Source organism: Stomoxys calcitrans, chromosome 5 (assembly GCF_963082655.1).
Source record: "Stomoxys calcitrans chromosome 5, idStoCalc2.1, whole genome shotgun sequence".
Taxonomy (NCBI): Eukaryota; Metazoa; Arthropoda; class Insecta; order Diptera; family Muscidae; genus Stomoxys; species Stomoxys calcitrans.
In genome coordinates this window covers 95,000,617-95,021,269 of record NC_081556.1, presented here as the reverse complement: position 1 = coordinate 95,021,269, position 20,653 = coordinate 95,000,617, and the positions used below count along the sequence as shown (strand labels likewise).

The 20,653-nt window shown below is 37.7% G+C and overlaps 3 protein-coding genes across 4 annotated transcripts; 2 read left to right on the top strand and 1 right to left on the bottom strand.

Annotated features, from left to right (window-relative positions):
- Positions 1–1,579: 1,579 nt before the first annotated feature.
- On the top strand, positions 1,580–4,335 carry LOC106086685 (DNA repair protein complementing XP-A cells homolog). Its single transcript, XM_013251455.2, has 4 exons — positions 1,580–1,686; positions 3,005–3,123; positions 3,189–3,525; positions 3,875–4,335. Exons 1-4 carry the CDS (start codon positions 1,597–1,599, stop codon positions 4,247–4,249), a joined length of 921 nt encoding a protein of 306 aa, XP_013106909.1. The 5' UTR covers positions 1,580–1,596; the 3' UTR covers positions 4,250–4,335.
- Positions 4,336–8,369: 4,034 nt separating this feature from the next.
- Positions 8,370–15,377, top strand: LOC106086686 (F-actin-capping protein subunit alpha). Of its 2 annotated transcripts, XM_013251456.2 has the most exons (5): positions 8,370–8,435; positions 8,530–8,927; positions 9,156–9,325; positions 10,790–10,963; positions 13,746–15,377. In XM_013251456.2, exons 2-5 carry the CDS (start codon positions 8,687–8,689, stop codon positions 14,019–14,021), a joined length of 861 nt encoding a protein of 286 aa, XP_013106910.1. In that variant the 5' UTR covers positions 8,370–8,435; positions 8,530–8,686; the 3' UTR covers positions 14,022–15,377. The 2 variants fall into 2 exon arrangements, with proteins under 2 accessions (XP_013106910.1, XP_013106911.1); XM_013251457.2 differs by lacking the exon at positions 8,370–8,435 and having other exon boundaries at positions 8,463–8,927.
- Positions 15,378–18,007: 2,630 nt separating this feature from the next.
- LOC131997787 (uncharacterized) lies at positions 18,008–19,721 on the bottom strand. Its single transcript, XM_059369392.1, has 2 exons — positions 19,551–19,721; positions 18,008–19,495 (listed from the first exon to the last, which is right to left on the bottom strand). The coding sequence occupies exon 2, from the start codon at positions 19,344–19,346 to the stop codon at positions 18,180–18,182; it is 1,167 nt and encodes a 388-aa protein (XP_059225375.1). The 5' UTR covers positions 19,347–19,495; positions 19,551–19,721; the 3' UTR covers positions 18,008–18,179.
- Between the last annotated feature and the right edge of the window lie 932 nt (positions 19,722–20,653).

Genomic DNA, 20,653 nt, shown 5'->3' with positions numbered 1-20,653 from the left:
CTTTTGCAAAAAATCTATTTTAGGTTTGTCTGTCAGTAAGTGATTCCAAGCTAATGGTTCATTATTGTTAATATTTTCATTAAATTTGAAATTACATTTTGTACAAATTCTCCAGATTTTCTTAGGCTCTGTGCGAGATACTTTGCATGTTAAGTTAATTAAATGACATTCATTCTTCGTGCGGTATAATTTTGTAAGCCTGCGGTTCAAATTTTTTAGTTATTTTGGCAGAATCCAATTTCAAAGTATAGCTGTATTAAAGTAAAGGACAAACATCATCAGAAAGTTTTAGTGGTTAGAGACGAAGATTACAGACATGAGAATTTTACTGAATTGGATATTACATTGTACATTTTTTATAAAAAATATTTTTGTGGAACACACCGGGATCTATCTCACAAGTTTTTTATTTGTGGTTAATACTGACAATTCGCTGAAGGACCTGATTCTTTGAATATATGCGTTTCGCCGTTCGTTAAGCGGCTCATCAGGCATATAAGGTTTGTGACATACCCCTACCATTCATCTACCTTGCTCAAATATCGATTTGTTTCGGTGTACCATTAAAGCGAATCTGTATTCGATAAATTTTTTTCCAATATAAGTACAATATTCAACTTTCATGGAGTTGTATTCCATTATAGGCTTTAATTGGATGCATCTGCATATTACAACGGGTTGATTATGGATTACAACCCAATTTCAATTGAGTTACCCACGGGCAAATTTGTTATAAAAATGTCCCATTCTGTATTGGTTTGCCTTGTTTTTACAATTTACTTAGTAGCTGAACGTTCTAAAAACTAATATTAAATGAAACAAATAAAAATGTTTAACTTTATACTAATGATTTTATCTTCTAGCAACGCAACTATAGTTGTGTTTCCATCCTATGGAAATGATATTATTAAGAAATTCTTGTGAATTTCTTCGTCAAAGCAAAGTAACTTTATAATATTGGACATTCCTTTCATGAACATTTTGACCACATTTCCATTAAATTCCTCTATTGTTCCATTGGCAATGCCTTCTTGAATCTTGCGCCGATTGGTTATTAAACATGAAAGAGTTTACTTCCATACTTTTCCCGGTGATGCTATTAGGAACATTGTTTTTTTTTTTCATTTAAGATTCAGCGATGGCATTACACCTTCTAAAATTCAAGGCACTATGTTATATTTTTGGAATTGTAAGCTTCCTGATCGGGACTTTTTTTTTGGCATATGAAAAAACAGGACTACTATACAATGACCTCGCATCATGATGCGCCACGTAAACGTCCCATAAAGTTAATTTTTATTGATATACGGCACACGTCTCATTACAAGCCAAAACCATTGTACAATTATAGAAGGTAGTGTCACTTGTCCAATAACAACGAAATCAACGATACAACCTTGTGGGAATGGGGATAGAAACTCCCACTCATCTGTCAAACTTCTGTACACTGTCAAATTGACATTTTAGTTTTTGTTTGCATTGTCACGTGCTGCAACAAATTTAAACAAACCATTTGACTTAAAAGTGTATTTGGATACCTTACCTTCTTTAGTGAACACTGGCCTAAACGGTTATCGTGGTATCACAGCCTTGTGAATGTTTCATGTATTTATAGAGCTGAATGCTCCAAACAAATCAAATAAACGAAAACATTTCTTGAAAAATAAGCAAAAATTGTCGTCGAATGTAAGTAGTACAACTATTGACCGAGATATTCGATAAGTCGATTTATATCTGAAATCCCTAAAGAACCTGAAGCTAACATTAGTTATTCACGGGATAGCTGCTACAACAACTTTTTTGACAAAGTGGTTAATTCACCTACTACTGTATATTTAATTACAAAAAGCTATTCAAATTTATGAGAAGAAAGTCTTACCTTCCGTATGTATGTAAGTGGCCGTATATCATCCTAGCGGCGGAGTGCTAGGATGGTGTACGACCAGGCTCTAAGCCTGAACAGAAATGTCATTTTTCTAGGGTGTGTGAGCCAGTTATTCCATAGCATTTAGTAAGTTTCCGGCACGGGATAACTATGAGCACCACACATGCTGGAATTTGAGTTCCGATCTGTTTGGTGGTCGTCGTTACCACAAGAAGCTTAGCTAGGAGCTACCGGGTGTATCAGCAGTTTGCGGATAGTGGAATGCTTCATATGGAAAAGATGTAACGTTCGCAGACAATCGGCGGAGAGTCTCAGTGAGAGACCCGGACGCACCGGCTCTTACATAAATAATGAGTGCCTATGATGTTCGATATGAAAAGGCGAGTTATTGGCTGCTTTAAATAAACAAATTGCCACCATGTTCACGCGGCGATTGGTCCTTTGGACCGGCACGAGTTTTCTCCCTTGCAGGAGCTTGACGAGGATCGCCACCTCCACATGGAAATGTGGCTAAAACAACAACAACATTAGTTCTTTATGTCCAAGCCGAGAGATCGATATATATACATCGCAATATCTTTAAACCGATAAAGTCAAATATATGGTTATTGCACCGTTTAACGTCTTGGGCACTAGTTGTCTAAATTGTTTTTCAAAATTTGATAAACTTTAATTCAAACTATTAGCGCGGAATATACCATGAGTATCTTGGTTGCTAGAGAAATACTTTCCTGAGATATACCAAAGCATTAGATGCTTTTGGACAATAATTTGCGGACTTCAGTTAGACCCCTAGAGCCCCTCAATTTTTTTGGCTTACACATTCGTTGTTCTGTTTCTTTCTTTTTTTATGCATTTATCACCAGATTACCTTTTTGTCCTCAACAAAAGAGTGACTATTGTTGGTAGATTTATCGCACTTCTGTTAAGCTCTGCTGCCGTGCGCTCTTTTTTCTTTGCGTCCTCAGCGATTTCCCAACAAAATTACCAAATTCGAACTCAGTAGCTCAGTGTCACATGCGGATGATAATCCGCTGTTTTTATTTTATACTGAAATATAGGTCATAATTTTGTAAATACAAATTTACTATATTTACACAGTTAATAAATTTTTTTTAGAAAATGGCCGAAAACTCTTTAACAGATGCTCAAAAAGCACGCATAGAACGAAATCGTGCCAAGGCTTTAAGCCTGAAACAATCAAAATTGGTTAGCCATCCGTACGCTCTAAATCGAAAGTAAGTCAATGTGTAATTCATTAAGATGGCCTTGAGAATAACGATAATTTTTTATTTTAAACAAGAGATGTAAATTCTGTGGATGGCACCAGTTCCGTTATCAAAGTGCAAGGAACAAAATATGTGGACAGTGGAGGTGGGTTTCTAATCGAACAGGCAGTGACTGCATCACAAAATGCCGCCCAATCTAGCAATGCCACAACATCTGATCAACCAACACTAGTGGATGATGCCATTTCCATACCGGTGCATTATGACGAATGTTTGATGTGTGGTGAAATGTTTGCGGATTCATTTTTGATGAACAATTTCAGCCATTCTGTCTGCGATAAATGTCGTGATTGTGATGGAGAACATTCCCTAATAACAAGGACAGAAGCAAAGGCAGAATATCTTTTAAAGGTTAGTATATTCCAAGATACATATATTTGAGAATCAGTATCAATTTATTTGAGCGATAAAAAAGATTTGGCTTTATAACACAGTTTTTTGAAATGTATGTCAAGTTTTCGGAAGTTTTTTCCCACGAGCACGGGGCAGAGAAACATTTGTGCACATGTTTAAACTGAATCAAGCTAAACATTTATTGTGCGGCTTTCTCTAAATGATAGAAGTTTCTCTCAAATGGAATGTTCGTATGAAAAAAAAACTACAAATATGTTGAATTCAGAATTTCTTTTACATTTGGCATATTGAATTGTATACCATCGATATAATATATTCATATATATATATTTTTTTTTTATTTAAGGATTGTGATTTTGATAAACGCGAACCTCCACTACGCTACATCAGCCGAAAAAATCCGCATAACATTCGTTGGGGAGAAATGAAACTTTATTTGCATTTACAAGTTCAGAAGCGAGCATTGGAAGTCTGGGGCAGCGAGGAAGAGCTAATGAAACAGCATGAAAATCGTTTGGAAAAAAGAGAGGTAGGAAAGATTCGAAAATATAACAAACAAATGAAACAATTGCGTATGGAGGTGCGTAGTAGTCTTTACACCAAAAAAACAAAAGCAGTGCATGTTCATGAATTCGGAGAAGATTCTTACAATGAGGAAGAGGATACATACACGCACACTTGTCGAACATGTAATTTTACAGAAACATACGAAAAAATGTAACCTTCCTAACATCATGCATGTATCTATTTTTGGTATGTATATGGAAAATAAAATTTGTACGAGATCTGTTATCTGGATTTTACAAATTACTATATCACTCATTTGCCAAGTACCTATGCAATTTATATATAAAACCTTCAAAAGGCACATCTATTCAAGGCTAAAATCGTTTTTGGATCGTCTGATCGTCATTTCACAGATGAAATCTAATGAAATCTAATATGCCACCATGGAACCTGCTGAAAATTTATCCAGAATGAACCTGGTTGAAGGGCCCAGTTGTACTTTACGTAGCTTCTAGAAGACAAATCGGGAGATGGCTCTATATTGGAGCTATATCAGGATATAAATCGATTTCCCGATACGGGAAAACTGAGCAGCACGCAGGTCGAAGCTTTGAGTTCCAATCTTTATGGTGTTATTCGCTTAGCTGGAATAACACCATAAAGGTTTCAGATAGTGGAATTCTCCATACGGGGTAGATGCAACTGCAGTCGCGTACAATCAGCGGTATCGGATGGAGAGTCTAAGCGAGAGGCCGAGTGGCACCGGCTCTTGCTTAAATACTGAGTGCCTATGATGCTCGATACGACAATGCAAGTTATTGGCGCCAACTAACCAATGGCCATCATATAGACCGAAACGAGCTTGTTGTATAGACCGAAACCACTTGCACATGCAAATGAACAACATAAATCTATTTTGACAATATAACTATACATGTGTCCTTTATTTACAATTGGAGTATGTTAAATATATTACAAGTAAATTAGACCAATTTTGGACAATATCTACCATGAATGTTGACAGACATAACAAAACACGACGTGTAAAATTTCAACCAAATCGAACAATTTCGACTTCCAGGGTTAATTTTATGTGTTTTATATCAGGTTGTTGACCGATTTCAACTGTACGTGGCATAATTGTTTGAAGTTGTTGTTGTGTGTTAAAAACTGAGGCGGCAGCCCTAGCCTATGATGGACTTCATTGTGTCAATCCGGTGCGTACAACCAGCTTCCATGGGATCGTTGTTGGAAAGTCAAGAAGTAAAGTCCAAGGAGCACTTTATATGGGAGATACATATATCTATATCTAAACCGATATGGCATTTGTAATCTCCAGGGACAATAAGAAGTATCTCTGCCTTTTTCGAGCGGCAAGTTTTACGCGTTTGACTCGCACATGCTAGATCGACTTAGAAATAGAAAATAGAACCAGACTTACCAACTTCGTCTTGTCAATACAACTTGGAGGTCAAGCAACAAATCCCTTAGATTTTTTAATACATATGGATATGTGATATGAATTGCTTTCTGTAGGTGCTGAGGAAGCTAAATCGAGATACACTTTTACATGAGGACTATATCAGGATATGGATTGCATCAAACGCACTCAGTATTTAAGCGAAAGCCAGTGCCACACGGTATCTCACGGAGACTCCACCCAATGCGGCTGATTGCGTTGTTATTATTGTAACCACATTTGCTTGTGGCGGATGTGATCCGTGTCAAGCTCCTAACGGTGAACCGTGTCAAGCTCCTAACGGTGAACCGTGTCAAGCTCCTAAACATGGAAACAATCGCTACGGCAACGTGATGCCCTTTGGTTATTTAAAGGCGTCAATAACTCACCTTGTATCGACCATTTAAACGAGAGTCGGTTCCGCCCGGCCTCTCACTGAAACTTTTCACTCAATACCGCTAATTGTCCGCGACTGGAATTACAGTTACTCCCTATGCAGCAATATACTATCCGCAGCCAATCCCATGACAGCCGGATTGACCCGATGGATTTCTTCATTGCTTCTCATGATAACGATGACACCCTCACACAGAGAGGAACTCAAAGTTCAAGCCCGTCTGGTGCTCATAGTTATCCCGTGCCAGGCGATACCGTCGATTGTCCGCGACCGCAATTGCAGCCACTCCATATAGAGCATTTCACAATCCGGTAGCTCTCAGCTGGGCTGAACACCACACAGACAAGAGCTCAAAGTTCCAAACTGTATAGTGCTCACAGAAAGCAATTTTGCGCTCTTGGCGCTCAAGAAGTGTAATCGGAACGGACGTGACTAGATTGACTCTATGACGATCAAGAATGTACAGCGGTCAAAAAAAGTATTCATCATTCAATGTTTTTTTTTTAATAAGTCTACAAAAGACAATTGGAATAAAAACATATTAAACTAATGATGCAGTAGTGCTTGTGTGATATATATGTACACAATTTCATTGTTTTTAAAGAAAAAAATAGTATTTATTGGAACAAAAAGGGCCATTTTACAGCTGAACACAAAAAATTAAACAAAAAAAGTATTCATCATTGCAAAAAAACAAAAAAATAAATAACATAATTTAAAAAAATTAATACTTTGTTATTCGACCACCGCGTCTTATAACTTCCTTTAACGGTTTGACATCGATTGGACTAATTTAGCGGTTATATTTTGGTCTATATTAGTCCATTCCTCCATTATCACCTGTTGCATTTGACTCTTGCTCGAAAAATTGCGCGTTCTCAATTTGCGTTCGAGATGTTCCCAAAGATGTTCAATTGGGTTCAAGTCGGGACTTTGAGGAGGAGTTTTAATGACTTTGGGGCAGTTATACAGCATCCACATCTTGGTATTTAAAGCAGAATGTTTGGGGTCATTATCTTGATAATATTGAAAGTTATTACCAAGCCCAAGTTTTACAGCACTATCTTTTAAATTCCTCTTTAAAATGTCAATGTAATACTTATGATCCATTACTCCATTAATAATTTCAAGATTTCCCGCTCCTGAAGCCGCCATACACCCCCAAACCATTAAACCACCTCCACCATGTTTTACAGTAGCAACTGTGTTTCGTTCTTCAAGCTCTGTATTTGGTTTTCTGTACACTATGACCTTTCCATCGCACCCAAAAAGATTAGACTTGCTCTCGTCTGCAAAAATGACTGTTTTCCAAAATGGTTCGGGCTGTTTTACATACATTTTTGCGAAGTTTAGCCTTTTCACTCGGTTTATTTTATTTATAAAGGGCTTCTTACGTGCAGTTCTTCCTCTGTAACTATGCCTTTTGAGTGTATTTCGAATTGTTTGTGTAGTAACTTCCTTCCCTAAATATTCCATAGTGTTTTTACGAAGAATGGTCGCATTTGTCTTCGGAGTTTTCTGAACTTGCCGCACTAGCCAACGCACATCTCCAACTGAAAGTGCTTTTGGTCGACCAGATCTTGGGTTATTGTCAACAGTTTTCGTTTCTGTCCACTTTCTGATGATGGATTGTATAGTAGATCGTGGTCTATTTAATATTTCACTGATAGTTTTTTGAGTTAAACCATTCCTGTGGTGTTTTATTATCAAAACTTTTACCTCATCAGAAACCTCGTTTTGCTTACGACCCATTTTGACAAAAACTATATTTTCAATGAAATTAAATATTTGCTGTCAAGGGCAAAGCCTCCTTTACTAAATAAAACAGAAAAGGGGGATTCCCAAATAATATTTGAATTTGACTTTGATGATAGCACATCAATGATGAATACTTTTTTTGTTCTGTTTTTGGTGTTATTATATAAAATTGCATTTTTTGCGCTAATTAAATTTATTTTTTGAATTTATTTTAAAACATATTACGAAAAATAAACTATTGCATAAAACTGCATTATTTGTTTACTTTAAATTTTCTTCAATTACCCAAAATAAGTGAATTTATTATCAATTTTGCTAATGATGAATACTTTTTTTGACCGCTGTACACTTTATAGGGTCATAGATCAATATTTCGCGGTGTTACAAAAGGAATGAGTTAACCCTGGGTGGTAGGTTCAATTCCCAGGAGGCCTGGACTGTCGCTACTCTGGTATCACCCTGAGTCTGTTTAACAAACAGACTGCCACTCTAACCTAACCTACAAACGGAATGACTGGATTAGGGTACATGCGTTCATTTATTGTAGTTCAATAAAATAATATTGCGCAAGCATGCTGTCACCGTAGTTGTCTTGGCTTGAGTAAAGAACAATTGTAATAGGGTATTGGCATGGAGTAATTGCACAAAGTTGTATTTAAACGATAATTTCGTTAATCGTGTCGTAAATTTCGATGCAGATATTTCGATTAATATTTGGGTAATCGGTTATCGATTTACTCATCTCTTCATATTTGTCATAGGTGAATCCATTTTTTAGCGATAAAAGTAAGAATATTGGAACATAGCCCAAGTTTTTAGTTCTTTGTTTACTTTTCTATGTAAATCATTGATATCTAAAAATACCTTCCCCTTTTTATAGGAATTTACATAATTTATTGCATTATTTTTACTCGAAAACACCGGACTGCCGAAAAATATTGCACCTGCCTTCCGGTCATTGGTAGTTAGAACTCAACCAGATCTAAAGAAGATAGTGTATTTAAATTATTGGAGGTATATCCTACATAAACACAATTATGGAACATACCCAAATAAGCGATGCAGAGAAAGTACGCATTGTTTCCGACTTCATACTACATGCACCACCTGGTGAATTCAATGAAGTTTTCAACGATGTACGTGAATTGTTGAAAAATGATGCCCTGCTTAAAGAAGGTGCTAGCCACGCCTTTGCCCAATATAATAAAGATCAATTGACACCGGTACGCATTGAAGGCAGTGAACACAATGCTGTAATATCGGAACACAATGATTTAGGTAAGTTCTTACTGAATAAATGTTCCCAACCACCCTTCGTATTTTTTTTCAACTGTCACTGTTATGACGAATACGGCGGGACGGCATTGAAAATGCGAGGGAGGAACCTAAGCGTACGTACGCAAACAACAATAGTTGTTTGTTATGACTCAGTAGGTTTATATCTGACGGTTACTTAATTCGTCGATAAATTTGGAACAACAATATGATAACAAATTTTATTTGCAGGTAGTGGTCGTTTTTTTGATCCTCGCACCAAACAGTCATTTAAATATGATCATCTGCGCAAGGAGGCTAGTGATTATCAGGACATGGAAGCTGATTCTCCGGCAGAATCATGGAGAGCCGCTTTAGACATCGAAACCTTGGCGTATACGGCCAGTCACTATAGGCATGGTGTAAGTACATAAATATGAACTAACTTTAAAATTTGTCCTAAAGTGTCTGATTTTGCCTGTAATATTAAGAAATGTTACTTTCATATCGCCTTTTTCATAGGTATTTTGTTAGACATAGTCATATCTATTTTGTCATGGTCAGCCCATATGGTTGGGCTGTTTTGAAAGATCCTGTAGTTGAATGTTTATTTTTTCGCTATTTCTAAAACATTTTATATCATATTTGATTTTTTACACATCTATTTAGCATGCAATGAATCATTGGTCATACTTGACGTATGTATTTCAAAGTGATCTTACATTAGCACATTAACTATAAAAAAGTGAAGCAAGAGTATAATATTTGTAACTAGCCCGCCAAGTCGTAAAAAATTTCGTTTTAACAGTCGAGTGAAATATGGTGTTGGTCGTCCCGGCCAAAGAGGGTGAAAAGGGAGAAGAGTTGGCATTAGAGCGAAATTCGGGATGACCAGTGAACAAAGTTAAAGACACAACATGTTTGAATTGCTGACGATATTTCGTTTTTCCTTTTATTTCAACACTCGGTTGCAAAGAAACAAAGCAAAATACGAAAAAATGTTCGAACAAACGCCCGAATCAAAACAGAAAAACCCGAAAATGTTGCAACCCTCAATTTGAATCCAATTGGAATACATCGAACAGGTTGTTGTTGTTGTTGTAGCAGTGTGTTAAACACTGAGACGACAGCCCTTGCCGATGAAGAACTCCATCGGGTCAATCCGGTGCGTACAACCGGCTGTCATGGGAAATACGAAAAAATGTTCGAACAAACGCCCGAATCAAAACAGAAAAACCCGAAAATGTTGCAACCCTCAATTTGAATCCAATTGGAATACATCGAACAGGTTGAGTCTTTAACGCGAGTTTTTTACGGGATTGGGAAGATTAAGCAGAAACCCAATCTTCTATTTCACCCCCTTTGGTCCCGGTAGCCAAGTTGTTAGCGTGCTGGGATTATCAGTTCGGAGTTTAATCCCATGGCTACCGGTTGTTCGTACCGGATTGACCCGATGGAGTCTTTCATTGGCAAGGGCTGCCATCTCAGTGTACAATATATACCTGGTCGTTTGCTACTGTGGTATGACAATGGACTGATATATTCGAAGAAAGTCTGAACCTAATATCTTGTGTTTGAATTTGAGAAAACTCAAAAGAAAAGATTACTAGTCTTAGTTTTTTTTCCTGGTCAACCAATTTACATTTTTGTTCCTAACCATCCGAAATATGCTAGGTCGCCGAATATTTTTTACTATCGCCTTTGGAATACAACGGTTTAAATTCCGGCGAACTAATCTCAGTTGTTAGGCGCCCGGTAGCCGAATTGGTATCGTTCCCGGATTGTCAGAGCGGGGGTCGTAGGTTCGATTCCCAATAGAATATAAATATGTATAAATAAATGTTTTATATTTTACGCCAATTTTGTTTATAATTATTGTGTTACAGGTTTGTTCGGTGTTTGGCAAAACACATTCTGGGCAAATAACATTGACGATTTGCATTGAAGACCATCAGTTTCAACCGAAAAATTATTGGAATGGCAGATGGCGTTCACAATGGAATGTAACATTTCAACCTGGTTCTGGTAGTGCTGAATTGCGAGGTGTTTTAAAAGTACAAGTAAGTACAATTCCACAACATTGCCTATAAACTTGGGACCTTTGTTTGTCACAACAGATCAACAGTAAAAAAATCAAATACAAGCTTTTATCAGTTTTTAATTTTTATGCACGGAGATTAATGTAAAATTTGGTAAAATTGACATGTGTGATTGTAACCTATCGGGACATACATCCAACACGCTGGCATCAGTTCTAGCTCTGTAGGAATTGCGGCGACTGCCCTTGCTGGTACGCAATTCAGACAGACTCTGGGTTGCCAACGTAGGCTAACTTGCAATAGGCAGCGGTCGATCTGCAAGGACTACGTTTACTCAGTCGCCGTTTACCGCTTCTGCTACCGTGTCTTAGTGAATGCTAACTTTTATACCTCTAGGCGGTGCATGACTGTCCACAAGACGATGATTGGGATGGTCTCTGCGATAGAACGGGCAGGATATTTGTCTCCCGATGAAGGTGGTCCATGTGAGAACTGAAGGGGTAATCCGTCGCAGTTCGAAGAGTGACAGATCTAAGTATTATTCCACTGCACCTCAAGTGCTGCCGTCAAGTGATTTACAAACCTTGTTTCTACTTCTGACAAATGTGACTTCAAGTATTTTGGGACACTTGATGGTCAGAAACGTTTTTACATCGACTTCCACATTCAGCTTATCTTTCACTTCATGCTTGTATGTAGTGAACAATGTGTCTGAAGACTTGGTGGCGGATATCTTCATATTACTTGCAGCGAAATAAGCGGCAGATCGGTGAGGTAGACGTTTATCCTATCGCAGATGTTATCAAAGGGCGTGGGGCCCTATGCCACGATCGTACAATCGTCATAGGATACGGTCTCAATGCCATTTGGAGTGGGTGGAATAGAGGATAGGTAGAGGTTAAACTGTGCCGAAGATATCATTAGCTTTGGGGAAATCCCTGTTTCACTCTATGGGGGTTCGACTGGTATGACTGACCGTGTCGTATACTTTTGACAGGTCCAGTGCCATAAGGACCGGTGATGGTCAACGAGGCTCCAGTAGTTCCTCAAGCGTCTGTGCGACTACCCTCGGTGATTCTTTTCAGGCTTCAATAGCGGGAACACTCGGCCCATTTAACAGACATCAAGGAGAGATCACAAGGACAATCCCAACTCCTTGATTGACTTGGTGCCACTGATGGCTCAGAGACCACGTATACAGTCGAATAAACTGATACATCGTGTCAGTCACGATTACGTCGACAAAAGTGACTGAGATCCTATCATGCCTTCTTCCTGAGTTCGAGAGTGACTTGTCTTTGTCTACTTCTAATCTTGTCACAAAGTGCTGTGTTTTCACAAGCAAATGCAATGTCCTCAAAGGCGTAACCTCTTAAAAGCTTCCTAGAGATCCAGAGCCACGAGGAATATCATATCGCATGGTTTGACCTGATTTAGAACGCGGTTAATACGTGTAGTGATGGCCTGCAAGGTAGTTGTTGTCGTACGGAATCTACATAATTCGTGCTGTTGCTCAACAAATAGAATGGATACTGGCGAGTTAAGAGAGATCGGCCTGTAGGCTTCCCCCTTGCTCGGGCTTCAGTAGAGAGTCACTTTTCCCATTTTCACCATGTCGGATCGATGAGAGTGCTCAGAAACAGTTTGAGGATCTGTGTCATGTGCTCGAATCCCGGTACACCCAAGTTCTCCAGCGTCATGGTAGAGCATTCGACTGCGCTCTGTGTTTCGGGAGACTTGGCGCCGCGGATGACAAACTAACGGTTGAATAACCGGCGGAACAGTGTCGCCAAAGATGACTAAGGTCCTGTCATCTTCATCTTAGGTCCTGTCATCTTCATCTGATTTCCTGTCATCTTCATCTGCCTTACATCAGTGGTGCACAAAATAAAAATGAGATTGTATGTGTAAAATACTCTCTTAAAATTTTTATAATTGCCTCTATCACTAAAAAATTGTTTATTTGACTAAACGTTTGACATATTTTAATATAAGCATAGTAATTAGAGATCATGAAAAGGTTTCCTTCCTTTTTTACATAAAAAAAGTATTCATTTTAAAAAGAAAATAAAAATACACCCGTGCATAAGATCACTCGTTGCTGTCTCAAGCTGAAACGAAGAGCATAAGTGTACGTGTGATTAAATTTTTGTATTTTCATCATTATAAAACATTTTTGGAATATCAGATTAAATAGAACATCTTTTAGGGTTTTAGAAAAAAATTACAACTGTATTATCAAGCCTTTGACATTAGTTGGAAGGCACGAGAGAAATCATTGTGTAAAATTTTAGCCCAATCAGATGAAAATAGCGCCCTCTATAGGCGCAAATGTGTCTTATGTGTTCGGATCGCTAATTTTTTTCAATTGTGCAAAATATTGAACTTTGCCGATAATTTCGAATAAGAAATATATCAATCGATATTCAGACAAAAAATAAAATATCTAAAGTGCCATCGATATTTTGAGGGCTTCGTTCTTAGATACATGGACCCGAATATTTATACCATATTCGTTATCTATTCTCCAATACCATTCATTTAAACCCCATATTGTCACATTGAGTCCAACTATGTCTAAACTTTAAAAAAATTAGTGTAAGGGGAGCGGACCCTTCCCCTCCTTTCAGAACCACATTAATGTTCAGCCGTTTTTGAGTCTATAAGGATTTATGTCAGTGGGTATGAAAAGATTGTTTCTTGAACAGATAAAAGGAAATATAACCCAGTAACTCCATATATGTATTAAAAAAATTAAATTCGTTTAAATGACGATATATTTTCCCTTTTTTTTTTTGCTTAGGTTCATTACTATGAAGACGGTAATGTGCAATTAGTATCATCTAAGGAATGTCGCGAATCCGTAGCTGTTACAAATGAGCAGCAGATGGCTAAAGAAATTATTCGCCTTATAGAAGAAGCTGAAAATGAATATCAATTGGCCATTTCTGAGAATTACCAAACTATGTCGGATACAACGTTTAAGGCTATGAGGCGTCAATTACCCATAACAAGAACCAAAATTGATTGGTCCAAAATTGTTTCGTACAGCATTGGTAAAGAACTTAAAACACAATAAGAACAGCAAATGGCGGAAGCTGAACCGCAAACTTTTCTACAAACACCAGAAGCATCAGCAGCAATAACAACAATGTCATCAACATCAATAGTTCTATTAAAAAGGCCAACTAGTCTTCCTCTGGGAAACTAAAGATACATTAAACAAAGAGAAGATCGAACAACAACTAGCATCTATCTCTCAGATGAACAGCAAATCGTAAATCACAATATAAACAACGATATTATCATTGTTTCAATGGTTCCTCTTGTTATACAAAAATATATAGGAACTCTATATACATAAATATACACCTGCATATATTTATATATATATGTATATGATGTTATCGTTTCTACATCAAGTTCAATCAATCCTACATAAGTCCTTTCAATGCCATCTACTACTATACCCCACATGACACTGGATAAATACATTGCGCCTTCTGTTCTCTTTTTCGTTTAAAGCCTGTTGAAAACAAACCCAAAATCTGGATCATTTTTTATATATATATATAACGTTAAGTGATGCCTACAAAGAAAAAAATCATGTTTTTAAAAAGAAAATAAATAATCAGTATGAACATTTTTTATAATCATCATATTTTTTCTTTTAAACATAACGCCTCGTTTTCAGATAGCTCCCTGAATGCTAAACACTCGCTATTGAGAACTGCCGTTACACCCCATAGAAACTTAATGGCAACTGTTGTCACTAGTTGACTAGACACCCAAAGGGGAACTACTTGAAAACGGGGGGTTAATAGTATACAATTTTACAAAATATTCAGATTAGACATGTTAAGATTATATAACAAATAATAAAAGAATAGAAGCTTTCATCAACAACCATACACATATATTTATATATTTTTTTTTTGTTTTAATGTTTCATAATTATTACTATTTTTATATACTTTTTTTGCATAATTTTTTTTTATTCAAAAAAACCAAAAAAAAACGAAAACTTTTATATTTTCATTTATATACAATATTTATATACCTACTATATCTTTGTAATTGTGTGCATAAAAATGGTCCGTTAATTTTGTTTATGGAAAAACTATTGAAAAATAACCCTTAAGAAAGAAAATGAAACAAATAATAATAAAAATATGCAACAAAAGTTTTTAAAACTTAAAACCTCCCCATATTATATTAAAATCCCATCTCTCTTCCTCTTGTCGTAAAAACCCAACCAACTAATTCTCTTGTCCAAACAAAAAAAACCGGAAAAAATAAATATGTATCTTAAAAGCAAACAAAAACTTAAATAAATAACAAAAAATCAGCAGAAATAACTACTAAGTAATAACAAATTGAAAATAATTATAAAAACGTTTACGATAATAAACGAAAAATAATGTTAAAACATAAAGGATTTGTGTTATTCTCTATGTTCAAGTCGGAAGCGCCAGGTTCTTAGTTCAGTCTAAGCGCAACTTTCGTTGTACAAATGCGATAGCATCGAACCAAGTAAGTTGTTGATGTATCACTATAGGTCCATCACTTCAGAGACCAAAGAAGACTCATCATCCCCCGCTAAGCCCCTTTATGGATTTATTACGATTTTTAACTCCTTACTTTAGTATCTATAGCGACATGTAAGCTAATAGGTCGGTTATGGATAGCAACCCAACTGAAGTTGATTTGCCAATGGGCAGATTTGTCATAGAAATGTCCATTTCTGCACAAATAAATTTTACAATTTATTTACTAGTTGAACGTTCAAAACTCTAATATCGAATGAAACTGACAAAAATTTTAAACTTGATACAAATTTTTTGATTTTGTTTTCTGGCAACGCAACTATAGTTGAGTTGCCATCCATAATCGACCACTAAATGTTCAGGATCAGGCCCGAAGGGAACGAATCATAGATGCTCACGAAGGGAGGTTGTGAACATTAACATCAAAATTATGTGGCCTAATCAAGGCTAGAAGAGGTCTACCGCTTTGCAGACGCTGGCTAGAACAGACGTCCTAATCATTGTGTCCGTCATGACAGGTCACAGTCTGATCGGAAAACATGCTGACAGACTGAAGGTTGCAAGTATCGACTTTTTCAGAAGCTGTGAGGACGTCGAGGAAAAAGAGACTATAGAACATCTGCTGCTGGGACACACGCACAGGCACAGGTAATTTATGCAACGACAGCACCCTAGCCCTACTATTGCCAGGTCAGTGCCGGGAAGTGTATCGTTCTTGCAGTTAAACTGCAACGGACTGCGTGGCAAGATTGATGAGATCGTAGATTTTATGAGTCGGAAGAGCATATCGGTCGCAGCGATCCATCCAAAGCAAAAACATTCATTCTTACTTTCCACAACTATAGGGTCTATGCACTGGAACTGTCTTGCTCCGCAAAATAGCTTGCCAAGGATCGTAATCTCCACATGCAAGAATGGGGATACAACAACAACTATTTCTTCATCAAAAGCAATGAAAATCCCATTGTTTAGTATTTCTCTCCCAGTATTCAAAGGGGGAAAACCACCCGACAACGTTCCTTAGTTCCTCTGTTCTTTGGATCATTCTGCTTTTCAGCTTTGTATGAATCAAAATCCACTGGGAGAAAATCCATCGATCATGTTGTTGTTGTTTTTGGGTTAGCCATATTTGCATGTTGAGGTAGCGTCTTCCTCGTAAAGCTCCTATAGGTGAGCAAGCTCGTTCCAGCACATTGGACCGATCACCACGGGAAAGTGATGGTCATTGGCAATATAAAGGAGCCAATACATCGCCTTGTTATATCGATCTTCATAGGCACTTAGTATTTAAAGCAAACACCAGTGTCAATCAGTCTCTCTCTGAGACTATCCGATCGATACCGCTGATTTTCCGCGACTATAGTTACAGTTACTCTGTATGGAGCATTTAACTACCCGCCACGCGCTGTGGACTCGCTCGGGAGCTAATGGCTATGATTCTCGTGCTACCGATGCCCACCACACAGATCAGAGATTAAATTTCCAGCCTATATGGTGCTCATAGTTATCCCGTCACGGGGTTTTGTTAAGCATTCAGCCCTAGAAACTCTGCGACTAAGTTGGGGTTCATCCTGAGGTATCTGCTTCTAAGTCGAGTAGAATTGTGGTCGTGTGGTCCCTAGTTACAATCGGGACGTACATCTAACATGCTGGCATTAATCTTAGCTCTGTAGAAGTTAAGGCGGCTGCCGGAACGCAATTGAGCCAGAACTACTCTGGTTTGCCGAGGTAGGCTATTTTCCGAGGAACGCTATTTTCCAGAGGCTATTTTTTAGTGTGGCGGTCGATCTGCTACAGTTTCTGCTATCCGCCTGATCTAGAAGTTCTCCGCCTGATCTAGAAGTTCTCTCTTGCAGCGCTGAACCTCACGCCCCAACCCGTGTATTGCTCAAAGCGATGCCGTGTCGGGATGTTATTGGGAGAGCCTCTGAGATAGCTTCTCAGTAGATACTGCTTAGATACCATGTAGTTGTGCCTTCGCACGAGAAGGATCTTTGTCTGATAGAGGTGGTCCACATGAGAACTGAGAAGACAGTTAGTCGCATAGCTGACGCATAGCCCCACAGGCGCTGAATAACTTTCAAGGTTTCTTTGTCAGCACCTCAAGTGATGCCGGAATGTGATTTATGGACGTTGTTTGCAAATGCAAATTTGCCTATAAACATTCCATAAAGAAACAATGATAAGGGACCTCCTTTATATATCCGAGTCCGTACGGCGTGCTGCAGAGCGACATTTCTTTGGGAAGACGTTTTTACATGGCAAAGTTGCTCCCATATGTCGCCAGCATTAGGAGAGGATAACCAACGATAAAATTTTTCTGATATTCTCGCCAGGATTCGAACCCAGGCGTTCAGCGTCTTAGGCGAATATACTAATGTCTGAGCTATGGTGGCCTCCTAATGACAAATGGAACTTTAAGTAGTTTGGGATACTTGATGGTCAGAATTGTTCCTACACTGACTTTCACGTTCAGCTTATTTTTCACCTCATGCTTGTATGTAGTAGTAGTAGTAGTAGTATTCTTTATTAATTTCATTAATGTTTTCATATAAATATAGCAATATAAACATAGCATTCTAAAAGAATAAATTGAGTATATATTTTCTTGACATTGACCTTCGGTCGTCTGTCCATTATTAAAATATAGTGTATATACTAGAGATTTACGAGTTTGTTTTTCCTTTCTTTTATATATTAAATTCAGACAATAACTGGTTTCTATATAACATACAAGTTTTTAGATAACTGGCTAAACTTTTCCAGTGTATAACATTTCCATTGAGAATATTTATTAAATCAGATTCATTAATTATGGGCATTTGGAAGAACATTAATCGGAATTCTTTGAGAGCTGGGCATCGACCCAGGAAATGTTGAATGTTTTCTATTTCAACTGTATTACACATTGAACATATTGGATTTGAATTTGTTTGGAACCTGTTGGAATTTAATGAAAACATCCCACTTCGAGCTTTTAATATCCACATCAGTTCGTCCTGCATCAAGGGTTCGACAAAGTATAATCCCCCAAAAGTAGGTTGGAGCTTACTGTAGAAGCGGTGTGTATTATTTGCGTTTGAAAGTGCATCATTTGTTTTTGTTGCACGTATGTTTTGGAGGAGATTTTGAATGTTTTGTAACCAACATTGTTTTGACAGATTTGGCGTGAAAGCTTCTGTACTATTTTGCAGAGTTAAAGAATTTATATGCGTTTTCCAAAATATTTCGTGTCTCATCACTTTTTTGGCTAGTATTTTAGGTAGCCTATCATCTTTGTAATCATACAAAATTCTCGTTATATAGTTAAGATGGTTGTTCAAAGTGTATATATGCCCGTTTTCGACACCAGTCTCTAACATCATTATGTACGTTGGAGTAAAACTTGGCATTTTTAATACCTTCTTTAAAAAATATAGTGTCAGTTGGTCAACTTCATCAAAGTGAGAAAACCCCCATATTTGTGATCCATATGATTGTATAGACCTACTAATGGCCAAGAAGAGTTTCCATTTTGTTTTTATGGACACATTAGGTTTTGATAAGAAACAATTCCAAGTGGTGTTGATGCTATTTTTGGCTAATTGATTTCTCTCCTGTATTTGTTTCCGGAGTGAGAGTTTAGGTGTAAATGTCAACCCCAGGTAAGAATATTCCGATGTAATTGAGATCTCTGTTCCATTATACAGCCACTTTTCCTTACTCGAAAGCTTTCCTCCCTTCCGAAATACCATTATTTTTGATTTCTCCATGTTAACCTCCATGTTCCATATTTTGCAATATTCCTCCAGTTTTTGTATCATACGCTGCATCACGTCTATTTCGTCAGCTAGGATGACGATATCATCGGCATACATCAGAAGTCGAATATTTTGATCATCCACTGTGGTACCACCACCAATGTATTCATGTAGGTCATTGAGGTACAAAGCAAATAGGAGAGGAGATAATAAGCAGCCCTGTTTAACACCTGTGGTTGTATTAAAATCACTGGAGAGTTCCTGGCCTGTCCATACAGAAAAATTAGTTTCTTCATATATTTTTTCAATAAAGTTAACTACTTTTGTTGATACTCCTATGGTATGAAGTTTGTATATCATGGCTTTTCGAGATACTCGGTCAAACGCAGCTTTAAAATCTACGAAGAAAGCATAGGTTTTTTTGTTTTTGTGCCAGTTTAAGTGTATTATTGAGGATAAGTTGAACAAATTATCAACGGTAGAGTAATTTTTACGAAATCCATGCTTGTATGTAGTGAACAATGATCTCGAAATCCCTTGCAGCGAAATAAGCGGCAAATTCCTTGAGGAAGACGTTTAACGTAGCGCAGATGTCAACAATGGGTGGGGGCCTGATACCATGATCGTACAATCGTACTCATATGATACGATCTCTATGCCGTCTGGCATAGGGGGGAATGGAGGATAGGTACAGGTTATACAGTGCCGGAAACTTCATCCCGCATTGGGGAACTCCCTGTTTTACTCTACGGCGTTTGGACTTCTTATTCGTAAATTCCACAAACGACTGGCGACTATATAGATAATTCCGTGCGATGGGGTTGGCGATTCCGTGCGATGCGGTTGGCGATGTCCTTTGAAGCCACGGCAAACGTGTGCGATGATGACATGCAAGACATCGGGTACTATGAATGTTCAAAGACAGCTTGAGGACAGTAAGGTACTCAACTCCAGGTAGATCCAGATTCTTCAGCATGAGTGTAGAGATTCCGTCGAGACCCAAGCTATAGATGACTTGGCGCCACGGATGACATTTATAGCTTCGTCCACAGTAAATTGTGATGGCTGTCCATCTGTACGGAAACCGCGGATATGACAATTGGCTCTCCTTCTGTCCTTGCTATTCTCCGGATGCTCAATAAATTAACGGTTGTAATGCAGTCCTGTTCTGCATTTGCCCGATGGCAACGCAACTAGTGTTGGTTATAATAATCGAGCCATAAATTTTAACCTTTCATCATCCACACGGAGGTAAATAAAATTTTGGCCAAAAAATAGTCAACGATTATTGTTTTGTTGCGTTGACTATTTTCATAAGATATGCCACAGCTATAAAAAGTCACCTTAAATAGATTGGAAAGATGTAGTGTTACCTCTATTCGCCATAAACCAGTTTCATCTATGTGTATCAATAATGTCAATGA